Here is a 23,596-nt window from a genome sequence, read left to right as displayed (position 1 = left end):
TTCTGAAGAAGCATGAGTTGACCACATGGTGTCAGTATGTCTCAGGAAAACTCTTTCATTTCACTCATACACACACCTGAATAAAAATCATACACATGACACATGACATATTCATAATTTTCATGGTGAATATTTAATCAGACCACATGAGTACTTATATTAAAAGTAAGTGATTTATCACATTTGTGTTTATATTTATAATTGCTTGTAAATAGTCAGAAACACCCTGAAAAAAGGTGGACTTTCTGTTATCTCTTGCCTGAGCCTTGTCTCAGAGCTTTGATGTCAGCCTCTCACAGACCTCAAAGTCCTTGACCGCGAGGGCAGTGTCTCTAGCTAAAGGGGCAGGGAGAACCAGGTGGGAGTCACAGTCACAATATTTCCCAGTTATCCCCTCCATGTCCTCCGATAAAGCACAGTAGATTGAGCTGAAGGCACCCTCCTCCGCACTCTGTGAAAAGTACAAAAATAATGAAAAGGGCATGCGAGTGTACAGTAAACAAAAATGACTGATAGACATCTATGCAGGTGCACCTGTGCATTTGCAGTATGTCAACCAGTAAGTCTGTGTAATATCTGCCCTCATTGTCTTGTCTAACCAGATTTTAAGCATATCCTGCAACTACAGATACACATCAGGAACACATATCAGAAGAACAAGTGCGAGGTCAACTCTAACAATAGTCTATAAATGGCAATAGATCCCAGATGTGACAGCTGTGTGTGTGTGTGTGTGTGTGTGTGTGTGTGTGTGTGTGTGTGTGTGTGTAGCCATGGTTACATTCCAGGAACAGAAGCATTTTTTGTCTCAAACACACACAAACAACAATTTGATTGTGATAATAGCTTAGACTTGCATATTTTGAATTATAAACATCGTTTTGGCTTCTATTTCATTTTAGTTTAGTTTTAGTTAGCTTTCAGAGTTAGGTTCAGTTTTTCTGTCTTTAGTTTGACAGTCATTTTAGTTTGTTAATGTACATAAACACACAATATACACGATTTGGAATGGCCAAAAACACATTTTATTTATTTCACTACAAAACTCCCAGTTAATCCAAAAAAGGGGATAAGGAGTGGGTGTGAGCTGATGCGGGCTGAATGCACCGCATGCCATCACTCAAAGCTGCTCTTAATTCCGCATAACTTTAAGCCTTATCATGAATCAAACAAGTGAGTTTAAATTAAATATAGAAACCAAAGCTGTTGTACCACGCTGTGAACATGTTTATTTCTGCTCTAAAGTTGGGCTTTTTAACATGGGAGACTACTGGGCAACATGATCTCACAGAAATCCGTGAAATAGCCACGGATTTCGCTTAACTCAAAATCCGTGGAATAGCCACGGAATCACTCAAATTTCCGTGAAACTGACACGGATTTCGCTACAATGCAAGTTAATGACAGTCATATCCCGTGGCTATTCCAACATACAAAGTGATTATGTACATTCACTGAGTGAATATTTAGAAAATAAAACATATATTTCTCACTAGAAATGTGATCAAAATCCATTTTTATGCAGAAAGTCAAAATATTGATTTTTCACTAAAAATGAGAGAACTGTCCGCCATGTTTTTTGTTCTGACCGCCGGGACCTTGAAAGTCACGTGACTTGGAACAAACCAATAGCCACGGGATATGACTGTCATTAACTTGCATTGTAGCGAAATCCGTGTCAGTTTCAAAGAAATTTGAGTGAATCCGTGGCTATTCCACGGATTTTGAGTTAAGCGAAATCCGTGGCTATTTCACGGATTTCTGTGAGACCAGGTTGCTATTGGGACAGTCGTCCTTTTGGAAACAGTCTCGAGTGGCCATTCAGAGAATTGCAGTTTTTGGCACTTTAGGCATCAGCAGTTGTGTGCAACCAACTGAATGAAGAAATTATCACCATGCTGCAGGACAATGACTCTAAACATGCGGAAGTTATGTACAAGTTTCAAGCTTTTTATGGACAAACAGTTGAATGTTCTTGACTGGACAAGTCAGGCACCTGATCTCAATACAACTGAGCATGTGCTTTACTTATTGAGCACCTCAGTGAAGGCAAAAGGCCCCAAAACAAGCAAGAAGTGGATGTGTGTGGGCCTGACAGAGCATCACCTATTACAGAGTTGGAAAGAAAGTAAATATTATGTTAAAGGTCCAGTGTGTGTAATGTATGGGGCTCTATTGGCAGAAATTTAATATACAGTATTAGTATTTATAACAGTTTTTTTTTATAATTACCTGAAACTAAGAATCGCTGTGTTTTCCCCTAGCTCAGATTGAGCCCTTTATATTTACTGATGGGTTGGGTCCTCGAACAAAACAAACACCAGCTCTAGAGAGGTGTTCAGCTAGGTGCAATCTGCACTAAATGCAAATTAAACCTACACACCGATCCTTTAAGAATAGATCTTGTATTATTCAATATTTTTCTTATTTTTAATAATCTAATTAAATGACCAACAATGACAGCTCTGAGTTGCATAATGTGCATAGCCATCATGTGCATTAAAGACCCCTTTGCAAATTCTAAAACAAGTTAGCTTGTTCCATTAAAAACCTAGTGAGAGAGTTTTCAAACATCTTACTGAGTTAATTTTGGTCAATCTTAGTGACAGCTTTCATTCAAGCTGAAGTAACAGGGTTGAGTAACGGATAAAAAGAGTATCCGGTACAGAAAATGTACCGGAAGTATCATCTGAGTCACTATCTATTTATGGTGAAGGAAGTCCTCAGTGGATTCCTGCTGTTCTCTGTAACCCCATTTCAACCAAGGCAAAACCAGTTTTTCGCTTTTCACTGCCAAAGAACCAGCTCTCTTCCAGGAAAACTGGTTCCAGAGCGGCACCAACTTAAACCGTCTTAAACCACAAACCACTTATGTCAGAGGCTGGGGGCGGGATTATCATAACCACCAAGAGCAACTAAAACGTGTATTATTCATTTTAATTGTTTAACTGTAATTATATTGATACGGGCTAGCGTAAGTGGGCTAGTGTTAGTGGGCTAGCGTTAGCTTACAACTAAGTCCAACATCAACATCTTACGTTTAGTGTTAATAACAATGTAATCGCTGTCCACAGCATTCAAGACGAGCAGAACAACGTGTTGTACATGTTGTGTAGATGCCAATACAGGCTCACAAAGCCAGGAGCAACATTTATAAAGATGAAACGATAATGAGACGATATAGTCTGCCATTGTTGTTTATATACTTGCTGAGAGAGCAGAGACAGATAGAGTGACATAATGACTGAATTGAATCTACCCTGAACACTCAAAAAAATAACTTGTTCCCAGAACAAAATAAAATTATGGAAATAATTTCCACCTAAAAAAAATGCTTTAATTTAGCGAGAAACAGTTTTGTTGAGTGAACAAAAAGTAAATATGTCGGGTCAACATGATGTATTTGTGTTACTGTTACTTAATTACCAGTGGTCAGTCCAACTAGATTTGTAAGGGTAATTGTAACATACTAACATAATTTTCTTGGGCCATTGAAACGTGTTTGACATTATTAAGAGTTACTTTATTTAATAGGGTAGTTACAACTACTTTTTAAAATAGTGAAATACATTAATTAATTGTGCTGAGCCAACAAAACAGCTAGGTTGAAGTGGTTTAGCCTAAAAGATTACCTTTATCATATGAAAATGAACATAATAGTAATTATTCAGGAAATAAATATTTTTTTAAAGAGTATTATATTCAGCAATTTAATTAGGTTGTTTTAACATAAAGTATTCTAGTAAATTTTAAAGTGTTGCATTTTATGCTAAAACTACATGTTTTAAAACTGTTCAACCACAAAACATCATTTTATTTAGTAGAAGCTAAATGTTAGACTTAGGAGAAGGTAACAGACACCCAGTTTGCTTTTTTTGAGTGAATAAGTGAAGGTCAACTCTCTCAATAGGGGCCACACGCTTTTAATGGAGAGCATTTATTTCATACTAACTTACTAAATGATATAGCAGATTAGAGTTTTGTTGTACCTGAACCTGGTCCCTGTCTCACTGCGCAAGCTCAGCAGGATGACTATCAGTGATGGCTGACTTCATAAAATTCATAATAATGATTCTGCTAAAATATAACAATGAACTCACCTTGAAAAAGAAAAATCCAATGATGTTGAAAAGCAGACGAAAAATGAATGGATAGTGTCTCATCACTTCTGTCATGACAACACCAGGGTGGACGGAGTTTGCAGTGACACCTACATGTACATATACACACACAGAGGCACACACCATCACATGCATTAACACAGTAAACAGGTAGACACAGAAAAGCTGTGAGCTATACAAGTCTCAGCAACAAGTCTGGGAATAATCCACTTTCCTCTCAGGATGTTTTTAGCTGATCTTGTCAGATGACTGAAGCGTGGATAATCACTTTCAGCTGTTTTGCTAAAAGTTTGTTTGCCTTCATCCGCATTTGCATTCATCAGAATGTTAGTTCAAAGGACAGACAAAGAAGTGTTTGTCTGGAATGCAACTGTACTGTGGTGTGGTGGGAACACTATGTGTCTGGATAAGAGCATACAGGCAAACATGTTCTTACCAATCATGGCAACAACAAGTTTGTCCCAGCTGTGTGCATCACTTGTAAATTAATTTTTTAGTGTGGCATCAATTGATGTTTTTGTGTGTTGTTAAGTTGATGAATGTGTTTTGTCAGTTTGCTATGTGCTGAGTTCTCAGGTCAACCATACTGATGAATGATATTTTAGGGCAGCCAGAATGTCTCGCTTGCTAATCTGACCAGGAAACTGGACCTTATTACACCGGTCCTTCAATCACTACACTGGCTTCCTGTGAGTCAGAGGATAGATTTTAAAATCTTACTGCTGGTCTACAAAGCTCTGAATGGTCTCGGACCAAATTACATGCTTGATCTGCTGCCTCTCTACGAAGCATCCAGACCCCTTAGGTCATCTGGAACTGGCTTGTTGCGTGTCCCAAAAACAAGAACTAAGCAGGTGAGGCAGCTTTCAGTTATTCTGCTCCTCACCTGTGGAACAAACTACCTGCAGATCTGAGGTCAGCTCCTTTAAATCAGGACTGAAAACACTATTGTTTACTGAAGCGTACTCTTAACTTTAACACTTATCTGCTCTACTCTACTGCCCTTACTTTTTAACTACACAATGTTTGACTTGTGCTTTTTATTATTTGATCTCTTTTTTTTAACCTGCTGCATCTTATTTTATTCTATTTATATTTTTATTTATATTTCCCTGTTTTAATTGACTGTTTTTACTGTTTTCAATTGTGTCTTGCTGTTTTTAATGTGTATGTAAAGCACTTTGAATTACCTTGTGTTGAATTGTGCTATACAAATAAACTTGCCTTGCCTTGCCTTGCCTATATTACTGGTAGCAAATCACTTTTGTGAACACAAATGTGCATTTAAATTGACATTACATTTTAAGATCATTAGTTATTCATTGTCATTGCCTCTGTATAGACTGTACAGTGAGTATGTGACCTAATTCACACCTGCGTTACTGTAACCATCTGTTAATGCAGATACAGTGGGAGTCATAAGTGAAGATTGTGAGAGATTACTTTGAATGAGCTTTTTTTTTTTTTTAAATGTTTTAAGGAGAAATTCATTCTGCCTTTTTATTTTTTGGATGTCTTACAAAATTGGAAATAGGCACATCCCTTACTACCTGCCTGAGCTCCTTAAACCTTATATTTTGATCAGAACTGTCCACTCTCAGAATACGGGGATCCTGCCTGTCCCCAGAGTAAAAAACAAGTCAGTCAGCAGGTCTCCATGGTGGAGAGAAGGTACTTGGCTCAGGTAATATCCGTTTACTGCTCCTTATCATCCTCCGTTTTCTTCATATATGTCATTTGGATTGTCTATACCAGGGGTCTCAAACTCGCGGCCCGCGGGCCAATTGCGTCCCTCGTGAAGATATTTTGTGGCCCCCACCTTGATATGAAAGTTTAATGTGAGTTTTATATTATATATGAATGAATGAATTTTATATGAATGACACTTTACTTTTTTTGGTAATTGTGTCTTTTTGGTAATTTTGTCTTTTTAAAAAAATAATTTTGTGTCTGTTTTGGTAGCCTAATTCTGTCCTTTTTTTGGTAATTATGTCTTTTTAAAAAAATAATTTTGTCTTTTATTTTTTTAGTAATTTAGTGTCTTTTAATAATTTTGTGTCTTTTTTTAATAATTCTGTGTCTTTTTTTGGTAATTGTGAATTTTTTGGTCATTTTATGTCTTTTTAAAGTAATTTAGTGTTTTTTCAGTCGTTTTGTGTGTTTTTTTCGTAATTTAGTGTCTTTTTTTGGTCATTTTGTGTTTGTTTTTTTTTTTAGTAATTTTTTGTATTTTTTTTCTGTCATTTTGATTCTGCCTCCAGTGGCCCCCAGGTAATTTGAGTTTGAGACCCCTGGTCTATACTGTGAGTATTCAATGTTGGTTTCAATGGCCGACACCTGTGTCCCTTGTACTCCTTGATGTTTCTATTTTTTCCATATAAATGTTTGCCCCCTTATTGTGAGTAGAGTTAAAGGACAGCCTAAAGCCATCTCTGTGACTGGACTATAAATTAAATTGACTATCTGCAGCACTTATTTAACAGAGAAGGCATGTATTTGCTATACTAATGTGTGATGATGATAAAAATCTTGATTTTAGCCCACCTGTCCCTTCTAGCCTGCGTGCTAGCTCATTGGTAAGGATGACATTGTGCAGCTTTGTGTTGTTGTAGACAGAATCCATGTGGTAGATCAATTTCTCGCCATGAAAATGGGCAAAGTCCACCACACCCTTCCTGTGGTTGACTGAGGAGAGGTTTACAATACGAGCCGGAGATGAACGCTTCATCAGATCTGGAGATTATGAGGCAGAGCGAGGGGAGGAAAAGGGCATGAGAAGCAAATAGAAAAAATGAAAGACAAAATATTAAATATGCCATGACAATAGGGGGACCAGGTGTGGGAATACACAGTATTTTTATCACTTGTCCCACGACCCGCAAACTGAGATGATGTCTGGATTTGATAAACTCGCCTTTCTAAAACCTTGCTTTTATCCAATGGTTGTGTTGAAAGCAGCCTATCCTCGCAGTGAAGCCAGTGGATGGTGATCATGTATGAAGGAATTTTCGGATCGATTTTAAGATTTTATTGTTTGTTTTTAAAGCTTTGAATGGACTGGCCCCACAGTACATCAAGGACCTCATCCAAATTTATACTCCAGCGCATGAATTGAGGTCCGAGGGCCAGCTCCAGCTCGTGGTCCCTAGAGCGAGACTTAAAACCAGGGGGGACAGGGCTTTCTCTGTGGTGGGCCCCAGACTCTGGACCGCCCTCCCCCTCTATGTCCCAACAGCCCCCACAGTGAAATGTTTTAAGTCTCGTCTCAAGACCCATTTTTATTCCTTGGCTTTTTAACACTGCGTGAGTTTTGTGGTCCTGTGTCTTTTATTTCTTTTACTTATTTTACTACTTTTAACTACATCTTTTATTTTATTTTACTATGTTTATCTGTTTGATTGTATTGTTTTATTTATGGCATCATTTTAGATTTATACACTTATTATTTATTGCTGATTGGTATATGGAATTGTTTGTGTTATTGTTGATTTTATGTACAGCACTTTGGAGACGTTTGTGTTGTTTAAATGTGCTATACAAATAAAGGGGGGATTGAAGGAGAATACGACTTGAAGCAATTTGTTACATGCGAGACCCACAAAAAACGCCAGGCTGAGGAAGATGCATGTCGGTCTATGGATACATTCCTCCTGAAACCAAAAGAGGATTGCCAAACAGATAAGGTAACAGCAGCTAAAATAACAAACTTTTACCCCACTGTGCAGCAATCGCAATCATACAGGTCAGCAGACTGTGGTAGTAGGCTAGCTCCGCTCAAATCTTGTCACACCGTGGTGAGATCTTGGGTTTTTTATGTTTTGGTCTCGTCACTGCTTTTATTTTGAAAAGTAGCTCTCCTCTCGTTTCAGATCACCTGCCCCTCCCTGTGTGTGTCACCTGCCTGAGTGTCTCCCCTAATTACCAATTGTGTTCACCTGGTGCTCCTTCCCTCATGTGTTAAATAGTCTGTGTCTCCCTTGTCCTGTGCCAGTGTGTCGTTTTTCGTCTCGCCAGCATTTCCACAGTTCTTGTCATCGCCACAGTCATCTGCCTTGCTTCGTTTTCAAGTTTGTTCTCCTCGTAAGAGTGATTTTCTTTTGTAAATTTTCACAGCTTAGCTGCTCCCTTAGTTGTTAGTTGTTTAGATTGCCTTTTGTTATTCCTCCTTAAGAGTGATTTTGAGTTAATTAGTTTTTCTCCCTTAGATTGTTCCTCCATTTTACGGAGTGATTTTTAGTTTAGTCTTTTTCCCTGTTAGGTCATTTCCTCCCTTTTGGAGCGCCTTTTGTTTTAGTATTTTATTTTGTCCCTTTTTCCCCCCTTCCCTTGTCTAGTTGTTTGTTCTTTATCCCGTAGGATAGTTTGCCCTGAGTTTCAGGATAGTCAGGAGTTTTGTGTTTTTCCCTCTTTTTAGGGATTATTAGTGTTAGGTCTTCTAGACTGTTAATGTTCATAGCCCTTTTGTTTCCTCTGTTCGGGGAGTTCCTCTTGCTGACTAAGTACCAAAATAAAGTGCTTTTGACATACTCTATCTCTGCGTCTGAGTCCTGCTTCGAGACCGGCCTGACAAATCTCATGTGGACCTACAAAAGCAGTGACCATAGTTACAGATGTCTCTTTGTTTGAGAGAGCTGAACAGACCAGTGGTTCGAGGTGATTAGACAGTGCATACAGCACATATTTCAGTGGCATCAGATGCTTCAAATCATGGCGCGACAAAACTTGTTTTGTTGTATGCAGAACAGGAACATTTCTTTAAAAAAACTGTTGAATACTGTATATTTATTCAAGCAAATGATTGGATAAATACTGTGAAAATTTAGCTTCCTTGTTTGTTTTGTTTAGGAGTTGAAAAAACAAAGTGTATTTATTAAGTATCTAGAATAACCTGCACAGTGTGAATGATCAAATAAACCTGCAGTAAAGCATTTGTGTTATTTATAAGTGAAAGGTTTTAACAGATATGTTTAGGGTTAGATGGACAATATAACAAAATCTAAACTATGTCTCGACATCACGGTAACATGTCCCACACAAACATACTCTTTGTCCCACATTTGGCTTTTTGGCACCTGGTCACCCTATATGACAATGGTATGTAATCATTTCATATCCATTATTTATCTTCTGTGTTAAAGAGCGAGTGCAGAGTCCTACCCAGCAGCAGGTTGGTGAGGAGAAATGGTCCCAGGACGTTGGTGGCATAAGAAGCTTCAAACCCATCTTTGGTTATCTGCCTGGGTAAACCTGCCAGCATAATTAAAAAAATATGCGACTGGATTTTACTAATTAGATTAGATACAAATGTACACACGTAAATATGCACAAAACAAACATTTGTAATTCTATATTCAGAAGTGCCTCAGATGCAACATAGTCTCACAGAAATCCGTGAAATAGCCACGGATTTCGCTTAACTCAAAATCCGTGGAATAGCCACGGAATCGCTCAAATTTCCGTGAAACTGACACGGATTTTGGCTACAATGCAAGTTAATGACATATGTCATATTTTTCTGGCGAGATCTTCAACACAAAGTGATTATGTACATTCACTGAGTGAATATTTAGAAAATAAAACATATATTTCTCGCTAGAAATGTGATCAAAATCCATTTTTATGCAGAAACTAAGTCAAAATATTGATTTTTTTCACTAAAAATGAGAGAACTGTCCGCCATGTTTTTTATTCTGACCGCCAGAACCTTGAAAGTCACGTGACTTGGAACAAACCAATAGGAACAAATATCCATGGAATAGCCACGGGATATGACTGTCTTTAACATTTGAGTGATTCCGTGGCTATTCCACGGATTTCTGTGAGACCAGGTTCCTCAGATGGCATAATGCATTTTGTGAACAATACAACTAACCTGAACATAACCTAACCTTACCTCACACACACACACACACACACACACACACACACACACACACACACACACACACACAGAGGATGCCACTTGAAATGAACCCTTTGCTGATTTGAATTTTTGGAGCAGTGCCTGTGTCCAATGACCACACTGTAAACAATTGTCTTGTAAATTAACAGTAAAATACTGGCAGCAGGGTTGCCAGCATTCTACTGTTAATTTTACAGTTCCTCCTGTTATTTATTTTACAGTACTGTGAAAAAACCACATACTGAATTACAGTAAAATCCTGCATTTCATTAATTTTTACAGTAGACTAAAACACAGTATAGTGCTGAAGCTAGTTGCAATATTGTTGCAGTATACAATGCAGTCATTTTTTGTAAATGAGCATATTACTGTCTGAAAGCCAATAACTACGAATTAAGCGCTGTCTTCACTGTAACCTCAGTAATTTTAATAATATTACCATATACTGAATGAGTTAGTTAAGTAAAATACAGCCATTAAAATGTGGACAAGAAGAGACTTAGAAAATATCATATATATATATCATATATTTTATGGGAAACGACAAGCTACCTATAAATGTTGCCCAGAATGCATTGTTTTCTACAGTATAATACCTTTTTAATGGAAAACAGTATGTTAACCCATAAGAACTCACGGTGACACGGGTGTCACAAACATTTTAAATGTTCTAGTAATGTTCATGTATGTTTTCTCAAGTACATAAGTGTGTTTTTCAGTGTTTTGCAGCTACAGTAGGTTATTGAGAAGCTGTCCAATCAGGCAGTTTTATTTATATTTATTTATTATTGATTTATTATCATTTTGTTACTTAAAAACAAATCTGAAATGGAATTTGTTGTCTAACAGCACTATTCTGGTCACAATAATGATATATGTTATGGAGATTAAAACAAAAAGGCAAATGGTTTTTTGTTTTATGTATAATTGATTTATTATTATTTTGTTACTTAAAAAAAAGGAAAAAATGTGTCTCTAAGCAGAAAATGTGTCTAGTTTATTCATTTAAAAATAAGAAATACATATATACCATAACAGCCCAATGTAACGTATATATGTCACATCACAGATATTTGACATTTAGGGGTAGCATTTTTTAAAACATCATAAATGTGTTCTATGTGGTCCACTTGTTCTTTGGTATATCCCCCATAATGTTCCATTAAGGATTACTGGGTCTGGGTTCTTATGGGTTAATGTCACAATTTGGCTTTTTACTAACAGCAATCTGTTACAGAGCAGTATAAGTGTAATTTTTCTGTGTGCATGCATCACCTGATACTCCAGCATTGTTGACAAGAATGTGAAGAGCTTTCTCCTCCTCAAGAATCCCCTTACAAAATTCCCTGACAGAGTCCTGGGACATCAAATCCACAAGACGAAGGTGGACGTCAGCGTTCCCTGTTTTCTCCCTGATTTCCTCAAGCGCGTCTGTCCCTCGGGTCTTGCTTCGGCAGGCTAAGATCACTCGGGCCCCACGACGTGCAAAGTCCAATGCAATAAACTTTCCAACTCCTAGCAGAGTGGAAGACAGCAAAAAAAGAAGAAGTTTGCAATACTAAATAACAAAAAATATTCAAAGAGCATAAAGCACCTTTTAACCCATAAGAACCCATGGTGACACCCGTGTATCAAGCACTTTAAATCTTCTAGAATCTCCCATATTCAGCTTTATGCTTCACCTTAACTCATTAAATCCCTAAGAGACGTATACTGTGTGACAGGAAACAGAAATGTGTAAAAGTAGCTCATTTTAAAAAGCATATTTTTTGTTACTAGGCTAAGTTTAAACCCATTTAATGATTCTAATCCATTAATAGTTGTGTCCTGTGTTGCATTTAACTTGTTCTGACCATATTTCCTGAACAAATTAAAGTCACAATTTTGATAAATGTTATGGAGATGCAAAATAAAAAGGCAAATTTGTGTCTCTGTAAGCAGAAAATGTGTCCTTTTTTTTCTATTTTAAAATAAGAAACATCATTAACATAAATACCATAAACGCACATTGTAACATATATGTCACATCACAGATCTTTGACATTTAGGGGTAGTATTTTTTTAAAAAACATCAGAAATGTGTTCTATGTGGTCCACTTATAGAACACATCCTTTAAGGATAACTGGCTCTGGGTTCTTATGGGTTAAAGCAAGCCATTCTTTTTTAAAGTCCCCACATTGGTGCATGCATTGTACTGGTACAAAGGCACAGTCCACAGTTCAGTTATTGGTCCCTGGTCCCAGGGTGGTGCTACAATATGTTTAACTTTTGTAAATCATTCAATTAACATTGATACTTTTTTTTTTTTTTTCCACAATATTTTTATTGAATTTTACACATTTATAGACAGCAGTGGAACATGATCACCAAGTTACATTTCTCATAAAAAAAAGATACATCACATTTCACATATTCCACATAACACAAGTAAATTGACAAACAAAACCAGACAAAACAAAACAAAAGAGAAAAACAACAACAACAACCAAACAAAAAAAAAAAAAAAACCAAACAAACAAACTCAGCAACAACTCAGCACCTCACAACCGAGTCAAAGTGAATGCGCACTCTGATTTGCAAGAAAGTTCAATAAGGGTCTCCACACTTTTTCAAATTCCTCCGCTTTTCCTCTGGTTATATAAGTCAGTCTTTCCAGCACCACAGAGGACGCCATCTCCTTCACCCACACGTTTATTGAAGGTATATCCACTTTTTCCCAAGATATAGCTATCATTCTCCTGGCCTGCAGGAGTCCAAAGTCAATCAAAGTTGACTGTTCAGAGCTGACTACACAATTGTCCGGGTATATACCCAGTACACACAGCTTTGCCTGGTGGGGCAAATTCACTCCCACAATCCTAGATATATACTCAACAACTTTCACCCAGTATTCATTTAATTTTGGACACTCCCATACACAATGGTACAGGGTGCCTTTTCCTTCCAAACATTTAATACAAGTATCTGGAACATCAGGGCACCAACGATTCAATTTCACCAGGGTAATGTAAGTTCTCATCAACCACTTGTATTGCAATAGTTTCATTCTAGTATTGATTGATTGTTTTTGAGCTTTTAAGCATGCCATTTCCCAGTCAGCTTCATGTATATCTTCTTGAAGATCTACTCTCCATGCCTCAAGCCTGTCAGTACTAGATTCCTTATCATATGACATCAAAGCTGTATAGAATAGAGAAATCTGACCTCTCCCATATAAATACATTGATACTTTTATTATTGTTACATTTTATTATTATTGTTATTAATTCTAATTTAAATATTTGCCTATAACCAAACTTGCTCCAACCAATGCCCAACAAATAATGTATAAAACTTTTGCCGGATGTTCACGATGAAGATATTCCTTAAAATCAGATCCTCTGATTTCATCAATTTTTATCATCTTTTCCAGGGCCAGGTTGTGGGGGAGCAGGCTAAGCAGACGTCCCACTCCCCAGCCACAATGTCCAGCTACTCATGGGGGACCCGAGGCATTGACAGGCCGGATGAAACACATAATCCCTCCAGCTCGTACTGGGTTGATCAAATACTTTTATAAATGTCAGAACAGATCGGGAGGGCAAGAGTTGCCAACGGGAAGAAAATACGAGGGATAAAAGCGGTAAAATGCCATTACAGATAAATATAAACTTCCCTCACTGGCGTATAGTTGCCACATTCAATTTGTTAGGTTGATATTACGCTCCTGTGTCATTACCCACTAGGAATGAAACCGGATAAATTCAACCAACCTGTATTGGCTCCTGTCACTATACAAGTCTTTCCTTGCAGGCGCACGGGACATGCCCGAGGGTCCCAGCGTCCCCTGCGCTGAAGGCGCACGACGAGCGCCAGCAGCGCCGTGAAAGCTGCCCACAGTGGGTGACAAAGTACATCCAGATAAGCCATCGCGCCGTCAGAGCTGAACGTCCGGCAGCCTGGAGTAAAAATAGTGATCTGGGAGCTGCTGCCAGTATGCACCAGCCCCAAGTAGGTGTTCCCACAGCAATGGTACAATCAGATTTGAGCAGAGGTGGACTGGTGTTGAATAGCTCTTCGTCATGCAAAACATCTGGTTTGAATGTTCTTTGTCATAATCCATGAACATGGACGCCACTGAGACGCAGAAAACACACTGAAAGCAGCTCAGATTATTTTTCTCAGCAGATAACGTCATAACAGGAGTAGCACGTATCTTGTAATTGTAGTTGGCACACTTTAAACGTTAACTTTGGTCAAATAAAATATACACATTAATGCACCAGCAGCCTACTGTTAATTAAAATGCAGTACAGGCCAAAATTTTGGACACACCCATCTCATTCAATGCGTTTTTCTTTATTTTCATGACTATTTACATTGTAGATTCTCACTGAATGCATCAAAACTATGAATGAACACATATGGAATTATGTACTTAACAAAAAAAGTGTGAAATAACTGAAAACATGTCTTGTATTTTAGATTCCTCAAAGTAACCACCCTTTGCTTACTAGAATATAAGACATGTTTTCAGTTATTTCACACTTTTTTGTTAAGTACATAATTCCACGTGTGTTCATTAATAGTTTTTGATGAATTTACAATGTCAATAGTCATGAAAATAAAGGAAACACATTGAATGAGAAGGTGTGTCCAAACTTTTGGCCTGTACTGTACATGTTGAATTTAAATACAACCATTTTGTTTGGATAGCACAATATCAAACAAAAGCAGTGCTGAATGCTTTACATAAAAAACAAAATAAAACCTCAGATATAAAAGTATAATACTGACAAGCACCATGTTTATGCACATTAGCAGTTTAACTTTTGCTGACCTCATAGTCTCAAGAACTGAAACTATAATTGTTTGTTTCCTTTTTCCAGAAAGGAAGTTTACCTTAAAGGAATAGTACACCTCAAAATAAAATAAACATTTCCTCTGAAGGAAGGGATGTGGATTATCTTGAGTAATGAGTCATGTTCTCATTGTTGTTGGGTTTTTTAAAAAATATATTTTTGGCGCTTTGAGCAACACAAGTGTACAATATTGCTATATTACACACTAGGCAACTCTCACCAAAACTATCCAGATTGACAAAACATCATGATAAGTAAACAAACAATTTTTGGGATGTACCTTTCCTTTAAGCAGAGCTTTGAATACAACAGCAGGACTCTACTTGTAGTGGTGTATTTTCCACCTGGTACCAGTCCTTTTATTTAAGTAAATGATCTACAAACTTCTTCCACCACATATGCCACTTATCAATGAAGAGAGATATGGAAATTGTTACTTTTTGTATCAAAGTTTAAATCAAGTTTCTCCCAAATTCATGACTAGATGGCTCTGTGAAACTGTGCAGCAGTCAAGAAAAGCAGAAACAATAGAAACACATCTGGTTGTATCAAAACCAAAATGGTTTTCCTGTTTTTTGTTTTATGTATTTATTTATTTATTAAAGATGGGAGTAACAGGAAGATGATATGTTTCCAACAATCTTGCATCTGGCTATGTTTGGAACTTTTGTGTCTTATGGGTACTTGAATCTTGTTCCTAAATCACTGCAGTTCATCTCTTCAGCCACTAGAGGTCACACACCAACAAGTTGTGTTGATATTGAGTAGAAGTTGGACCAATTAGGCTGAATCAATCAATTTGTCACATGAAATTATATTACACACAACTTCAGTGAAATGTGATCCCATCAGTTCCTTCAATGTACATTAAAATTAAGTGTAATAATAAATATGTTTATAGTTGAGGACAGTAGAGGAGAATTTCCCTCATGTAAATATATGATTATTATTCATTCTTTCATATTTAGTTGAATGCTTTCGCTGATGATTTATGAAATCAAATCTTTCAAACTGTGTTAATGTCTGAGATGATTTCATGTTCTTTAGACTTGTGCATGATAATAAAACATTTAGATTTATGCCTGATGACAATACATCCGAGTGATCCTGCAGTGCTAAAACTTCAGTTAAAGAGTAACTCCACACTAGTTGGACAGGGTCTTCTGGAAAAACTTATCCATGCATTTATTTTTAGTAGGTTGGATTACTGCAATGGCATCTTCACAAGTCTCAACAAAAAATCAATCAGGAGTCCTCACAAACACCAGGAAACTGGATCATATTACACCGGTCCTTCAATCACTACACTGGCTTCCTGTGAGTCAGAGGATAGATTTTAAAATCTTGCTGCTGGTCTACAAAGCTCTGAATTGTCTCGGATCAAATTACATGCTTGATCTGCTCCCTCTCTACGAAGCATCCAGACCCCTTAGGTGATCTGGAACTGGTTTGTTGCGTGTCCCAAAAACAAGGACTGAGCAGGTGAGGCAGCTTTCAGTTATTATGCTCCTCACCTGTGGAACAAACTACCTGTAGATCTGAGGTCAGCTCCTTTAAATCAGGACTGAAAACACTATTGTTTACTGCAGCGTACTCTTAACTTTAACACTTATCTGCTCTACTCTACTGCCCTTACTTTTTAACTACACAATGTTTGACTTGTGCTTTTTATTATTTTATCTCTTTTTTTATCCTGCTGTATCTTCCCTGTTTTAATTGACTGTTTTTACTGTTTTCAATTGTGTCTTGCTGTTTTTAATGTGTATGTAAAGCACTTTGAATTACCTTGTGTTGAATTGTGCTAAACAAATAAACTTGCCTTGCCTTGCCTTGCCTTGATCCTGCAGTGCTAAAACTTCAGTTAAAGAGTAACTCCACACTAGTTCTAGCATAAAGCAATGCTGTTCCGGCCTCTGATTTTATTCTATTTTATTTTATTGTTTTTACTGTTTTTAGTATTTTATTCTTTTTATTGTTTTGATTTATACCCAGTTGTGTATGATTTATTCTATTTTAATAACTGTACAGCACTTTGGTCAACTGAGGTTGTTTTTAAATGTGCTCTATAAATAAACTTTGACTTGACTTGACTTGACTTGATGAAAGGTTAAGGTCTGTTGAATCTCTGAACACACCCATGATCAAAGTGTCAAGTGTGGCCTGTTGTACACATCACTGCTGCACAGAATGAAAAGAACTACAACTAAATCATTTGACAACCAGACACCACAGGTTACCTGAACCACCCAAGATGCCGTAAACATGCACTACAGACTGCAGTCTGCATAGACAATATAAAATCAGAAGCCTATAGTGTAAGAAGAGCAATACAATTCAAACTCGAAGTTCAAAGAAGTTTATTGTCAAATGCACAGTAGAAAACAGGTTTGATTTCTTTGCTGTCCACAATGAATTCAGAACAATAAGAATGATAGAAAATATAAAAATAACAAAACAAAGCAATTTATAAAAGTCAGCATGTGCAAAATACAATACAAATATAAATCATACATACATACACTACTGGTCAAAAGTTTTAGAAAACACCAACTTTTCCAGAATTTAATTGAAAATGATGCAGTTTAATGTCTCAGTGTACTCTGAAATTAATGCACATTTGCAACATTTAAAATTCTTTATTGAGCATGATAGTGTTTTGAAAGTAAAAAAAAAGATTCAAAATCACATTTTCTGTTGGACTAAAGGACTAAAAAAAGACACAAAATGACAAAAAAGACACCAAAAGACACAAAATGACTAAAAAAATGACACAAAATGACCAAAAAAAGACACAAAATGACTTACAAAGACATGAAAAGAATTAAAAAATGGACAAAATAGCCCAAGACTCCATAGAGTTAAGTTGTTAACCCATTTCTTGTTCCCTGAAAAAGGCCTACTTGTATAATTCTGAAATGTACATTATTTTTCAGTTTTGGTTAAGCTTACCTTTTTTTATTTACCTCTGGCAGTTCACCACTTACCTTTGTACCCTTTCAAGCTGTTCATTTGACTTGAACTGCTTGAATTTCAATAAAAAACTGGAAAAATTGGGGTGTTCTAAAACTTTTGACTGGTAGTGTATATTAAGTGCAAAGTAATGCGCAAATGTAAAAACAAACAGTCAAGTATAGTTGCATGAGGTAGACCACAATTATAGACTCCTGTCAGCTGTTCAGGAGTTCGATAGCAGTGGGAAAAAAAGAGATCTTTTTCCTGGAAGTCCTGCATCTCATACTTCTGTACCTCTGGCCTGAGGGTAGAAGTGTTAACAGTGTGTTGGGAGGTGGGGAGGGTCTTTGAGGATAGAGACAGCTCTCCTGTGGACTGGTAGATGCTCTGCAAGGAGGGCAGTGGATAGGGGTGTGCCATATCGTATCGTTCACGATAATATCGGTATATTTTTTTTATGGTTAGAAAAAATGCATATCATGATATTGGCAACATTCCTACTTCTTGATGTAGTGGCGTAAGGTTAATATGAACTAACAATTAAAGTTGTTTTAATCACAAAAAGCTACTTGCTCTCTGTTGCTAAACACATGCAGCTTTCAAAATAAGAGCACAGTGTGTTAACAGAATCCACCACAGAACTTACAAGAAGACTGTCAAAATAAGATGCCTTAAATAAAACATACAAGAACCTTTATTTCCTTTACAAAACGTCATTAAAATATGCCCCCGGAACCCCTAAATGGATATTTTTATTATTTGCTCAGACTCAAGAGTAATTTTTTTTGTATTTGGCAACTGTTGAGATTTGCACTTCACACTTCAGATTTTTATTTATTCATACAGACAAAAAAAATCATATTTTCTATATCTTTTTAAGTATTTCGTAATATTGTCAAGAATATCGTTATCGCAAAAATAGCCTGAAATATCGGGATATTCTTTTAGGGCCATATCGCCCAGCCCTAGCAGTGGAGTCCTGGTGATTTTACCAGCAGTCTTCACCTTCGCAGGCGTTCCATATCAGTGGTGCTGCTGGTGAGTAAAGGAGGCAAAAATGGAAATTGGAAGTACAACTCCTGAAGGGCAATCCCAGGAGCATGTGGCAAGGGTGTGAGAAGTGCAGAATCGTTTATAGCAAGTAAACCAACCAACTTTTATGCTCGCTTTTGGCGCCATCTGCAGTCCAAAGGAGAGGTTAAAGTTGCAATGTGTAAGATGCTGCCATGATTTGTACACTGTAAAAAAGGTTTGTAGAAATAACAGTAATACACTGTCAAATACATCAGAAATAGGGCATAAAATGAAAAATTGTATATCACCATAATAGACACTTTTAATTACCGTAAATCAAAGAATGGTACAAAACTTTTACTTTTTTCTGTCATAAACTGGAAGAAACACACAGTTTTGCTGGAAAATATAACATTTTCATACAAAATGTATGGAGAAATACCATGATGTGTGAATGAATGACACAAAATAACAGGATTGAAGATTAAATTACAGTTTTTGCTGATATTTACATTTAAATTTGAAATAGAAAATCCACTCACTGTAATTTTTATGGTGAAGTTCTGGCAACCACAGCTGCCGGTATTTTTCCGTAAATTAAACAGATTATTTTTTACAGTGTAGTTTAAAATACACTCCCAATAAAATCTTAAGACCGGGGGAAAAGTATTCACATTTCGCGTTGGTAAAACATAAGTGGGTTGTAAGTAAAACTTCAGCTGATGAAAAGCCTGTTTTAGTTGCATTTTACCTTGTGGAAGTAACCTTTGGTTTCTTTTGCGTTCTCTCCTTGGCTTCTCTGTTTTACCAGCCTACATATTGTAATTCTCTAGCCTTTTCTCAGCCTGTTTATTTGCCTTATTGTTTAACTGGTGATCTGTAGCTATATTATACAAAGCTGTTATTTGTAGCTAGTAAGAGCTAATTCGAAGTTGCTTTGTTCCCCTGAGCTGTGGGAGTGGCTTTTTGGTTTAAATCTAGTCACAAGTCTAAACATTTGGGGCTGCTGGTGGCTTTCCTCTTGGGACATTGTTACCTCTCCATTCCCTGACCATGACGACTTTCTCCATCCCGGTTAGAGTCTCTACTTGTAGATACTTTAAACCAGCTATTCTCAACCTTGGGGTCGGGACCCCAGTTGGGGTCGCGAGATGATTTATGGGGGTCGCCAAATCATTTTGGAAGTCAGCTCCGTCTCCACTGTGTTAAAGTGTTCATGTGTTAATGTGTTTTAGTCTTTTTGGCCACTTAATGTCTTTATTTTTTTTGGTCATTTTGTGTCTTTTTTTGATCATTTTGTGGTCAATTTATGTCTTTTTTTGATCATTTTGTGGTCAATTTGTGACTTTTTTGGTCATTTTATTTCTTTTTTTTGGGTCATTTTGTGTCTTTTTTAGCCATTTTGTGTCTTTTTTGGGTCATTTTGTTTCTTTTTTGGGTCATTTTGTGTCTTTTTTGGTCATTTTGTGTGTTTTTTGATCATTTTGTGGTCAATTTGTGTCTTTTTTTTGGTCATTTTGTTTCTTTTTTGGGTGATCTGAACTGTGCGTGTGAGATTGTGTTCAGTGAGCGGGGGTTGCGGACAACATGCATGTTAAATTGGGGGTCGCGACTCAAAAAGGTTGAGAACTACTGGTTTAAACCACACCTATGCTACCATACTTACCACAATCTTGTACAGTTCATCTCTGGCTTCGCTGCCCAGCAATCACTGGACTTCCTTGTCCTCACTGAGACGTGGTTAACACCAACCAACTCTTTCACTCAGGCAGCTCTTTCTGCTGCCTTCTCCTTTTCACTCACTACTAGATCCACTGGTAGGGGGGGAGGAACAGGTCTTCTCATCAAACGTGATTGGAAATTCTCCCTCTGTTATAAGAATTTTTCAGAGTGACCCTTCAATAAAGACAGTTGGATTCAAAGTATCTAAGTTTAAGTTGAATTTAATTAAAGTCTTGTACAAGAGGAGCGTTTAAATCATGCAACACAGCGAGTAAGGTTACAGAGAAAAAGGCTCATATGATAGTCAAAACTGTTGTCTTAGGCCCCGTTCACACGAGGACGGTCTGAACAGAAGACGCAAAAGTGGCGTCGCGTCTTCACTTTTTATTCCTCATTTAGACGAGCATTTTCAGGAGGAAATCTGCTGCATACGGTGACGCAAAAGTGTGTGAAATTGGATTGTATGCAGCCAGGCGGGATCACTTAAAGCCATAAGAGCATCTTTGGGTATGCAGAAGTTTTCACGCCACACATTTTCATCAGCTACTCCTTCCACAAAGTTCTCCACCATCACTAGATCTCCCAGGTCTCGTTCACAGCCGTCTGGCTCGCCTCCGACCAATTGCTGCATCCAGAATGTGATGGAGGTAATTCCAGATCCTTCTCTGTTCACTAATACTATCTGTACATATCCTGTACATTTGGTGGAAAGACTCCTGTAAGTTTATTAGAGCTGCCAGAGCAGCTTGAAGGTCCCACCATGGAAATAATCCCACGTTTGTTTATTTTCCTTTACTGGAGCATGTATGTGACGTAAACACATACGTGATGTGAGCAGATCAGATCAGAGTTTTGTGTCTTGTCAGTGTAGACGACACGCTACGGAGGAGAGGATTTAACTTTTACACTTTGGAAGGTGGTTTCAAATTTTTGCGTCTTTAAGCCCCAAAACGCCGTCACTGTCTAAACGAAAGGCACTTCCGATAAAATATTTTGTCGTTTTCACCCGCGAGCGTCCTCGTGTGAACAGGGCCTTATATGCCTCCTATAGTGGGAGGTTTCCAACGCCTAGTTGACTGTCTGACACAGATGCTGTTATTCTCAGTTCCCCAAAGTCAAAGGTACGATCAGCAGAAATACGTCTGACCAGTGTCTGACTCCCCCTGTCATGTGTACTTCCCTCTATCTTAACATATAGTTAACCTTATCTAGCCTGCCAGCCTTTAGCAGAAGCACTGGTCTGATGTAACCCAAAGCCAGTATCTCTACATACAGCAGACAGGATCACATTTGCTTAGTATGATTAAAATGTAGGAAAAACCCCAGATTAATACAAATTTTGGTAACACTTCCTATGAACACTACATATATAGTGCATTATGAGTGCATTCATAGTGAATTACAATGCTCATTATAATCAATCATAATGCATTATGACTGCACTCATAAACACATATAAAGCTTCATGATGCACTATATCAACAGTTATAAATATAGCTTATAATGACTTATAAATCCAAGTGTCTTATGAGTGCTCTTGACTGGTTATAAACTACAGGCTGACTGATGAGGCTTATAATACATTACAACTACTCATACCCCTCTATACACACACCTCAACAATCAATTGTTATAAGGACTCATAGGATGCCATAAGTATAAATAAATGATCAATGTATGCTTTAAGTAAAGTGAGGTTCATATAGACGCATCTATAATGCAGTATAGCTAATCATGATGTTTCATGATGAATCATGAAACATCATGATTAGCTATACTGCATTATATGCGGGATATGAGTAGTTGTAATGTATTATAAGCCTCATCAGTCAGCCTGTAGTTTATAACCAGTCAAGAGCACTCATAAGACACTTGGATTTATAAGTCATTATAAGCTATATTTATAACTGTTGATATAGTGCATCATGAAGCTTTATGTGTTTATGAATGCAGTCATAATGCATTATGATTGATTATAATGAGCATTATAATTCACTATGAATGCGCTCATAATGCACTATAGATGTAGTCTTCATAGAAAGTGTTACCCAAATGGTAATAACACCCTCCATCGACTCCCACAGTTTTCCCCACGGTTCTTCGGATTCCATGCTGTAACCATAACTTCTCCCTCACCAATAACCATTGTTGGAGAATTTCTGGGGAAGCTTGACGTCCAAGATGGCCCGCCACTTGTTCTTCTCGGTGACTTTAACATCCAGCTCGAGAAGTCACTAGACTTACTACTTCTAATCTCCTCCTTCGCTCTTTTTCTCAATCCATCACCACCTAGTCACAAAGCTGGCAACAACCTAGATCTCATTTTCACCAGGAGCTGCTCTACCACTAACCTTTCTATAACCCCACTTCATGTCTCTGATCACTACTTCATCAATTTCTTGCTCCCACTCTCCCAACCGGTTGGTCTGTCTTCATCGACAGACACTGTACTTGTCTGTCGTAACCTTCGCTCTCTCCCTCCCTCTGCTCTGGCTTTATCTGTTCTTTCCTCCCTTCCTTCATCCGACTCATACTTGGACTCAGATGCAGATAGGCAGCAGTAATTTATTTATCTGAATAGATTTCTCTTTGACAGCAATGATAAATAAACAAGCTATGAACTTCTAGAAGGTCCGAAGACACACCATGAACACAAAACAAAAAGCGCTCCCGAAGAAGGAAAAAACTACTCTGATCTTACAGGAAATATTCTATGAAAATTAAGAAACAAAACAAAATCACTACGAAGAGGAAAAGCTCACAGGCTAAGAAACTATCTACTCTAATCTAGGTTATAAAATTAACAAACAGAAAACACTGATAAACTAAACTGATAACTAAACAATCTCCCTCTAGCTCTTCTTTGCTGGGTTCTTATCTGATGCCTATGAATGTGGCAAATTATCAAAGAAGTGATGATCTTAAAGGGGTAAAATCACATAATCTGATCAACTGAGGTGGCCGGCATCATGAGGAGATGATTTAGGCAAAAAAAAAAAGAAATTGAGAAAAAATTACGATTATTTTAGCAGTGTGACGATAA

At 37.4% G+C, this 23,596-nt stretch overlaps 1 protein-coding gene across 1 annotated transcript; it reads right to left on the bottom strand.

Annotated features, from left to right (window-relative positions):
• Positions 1–187: 187 nt before the first annotated feature.
• Positions 188–13,989, bottom strand: zgc:64106 (uncharacterized protein LOC393348 homolog). The gene is made up of 6 exons (XM_059329187.1): positions 13,777–13,989; positions 11,299–11,538; positions 9,279–9,368; positions 6,666–6,854; positions 4,101–4,210; positions 188–451 (listed from the first exon to the last, which is right to left on the bottom strand). The coding sequence occupies exons 1-6, from the start codon at positions 13,931–13,933 to the stop codon at positions 272–274; spliced, it is 966 nt and encodes a 321-aa protein (XP_059185170.1). The 5' UTR covers positions 13,934–13,989; the 3' UTR covers positions 188–271.
• Between the last annotated feature and the right edge of the window lie 9,607 nt (positions 13,990–23,596).

This window comes from Centropristis striata, chromosome 3, assembly GCF_030273125.1.
Source record: "Centropristis striata isolate RG_2023a ecotype Rhode Island chromosome 3, C.striata_1.0, whole genome shotgun sequence".
Classification (NCBI taxonomy): domain Eukaryota; kingdom Metazoa; phylum Chordata; class Actinopteri; order Perciformes; family Serranidae; genus Centropristis; species Centropristis striata.
This window is presented reverse-complemented; position numbering and strand designations above follow the sequence as displayed.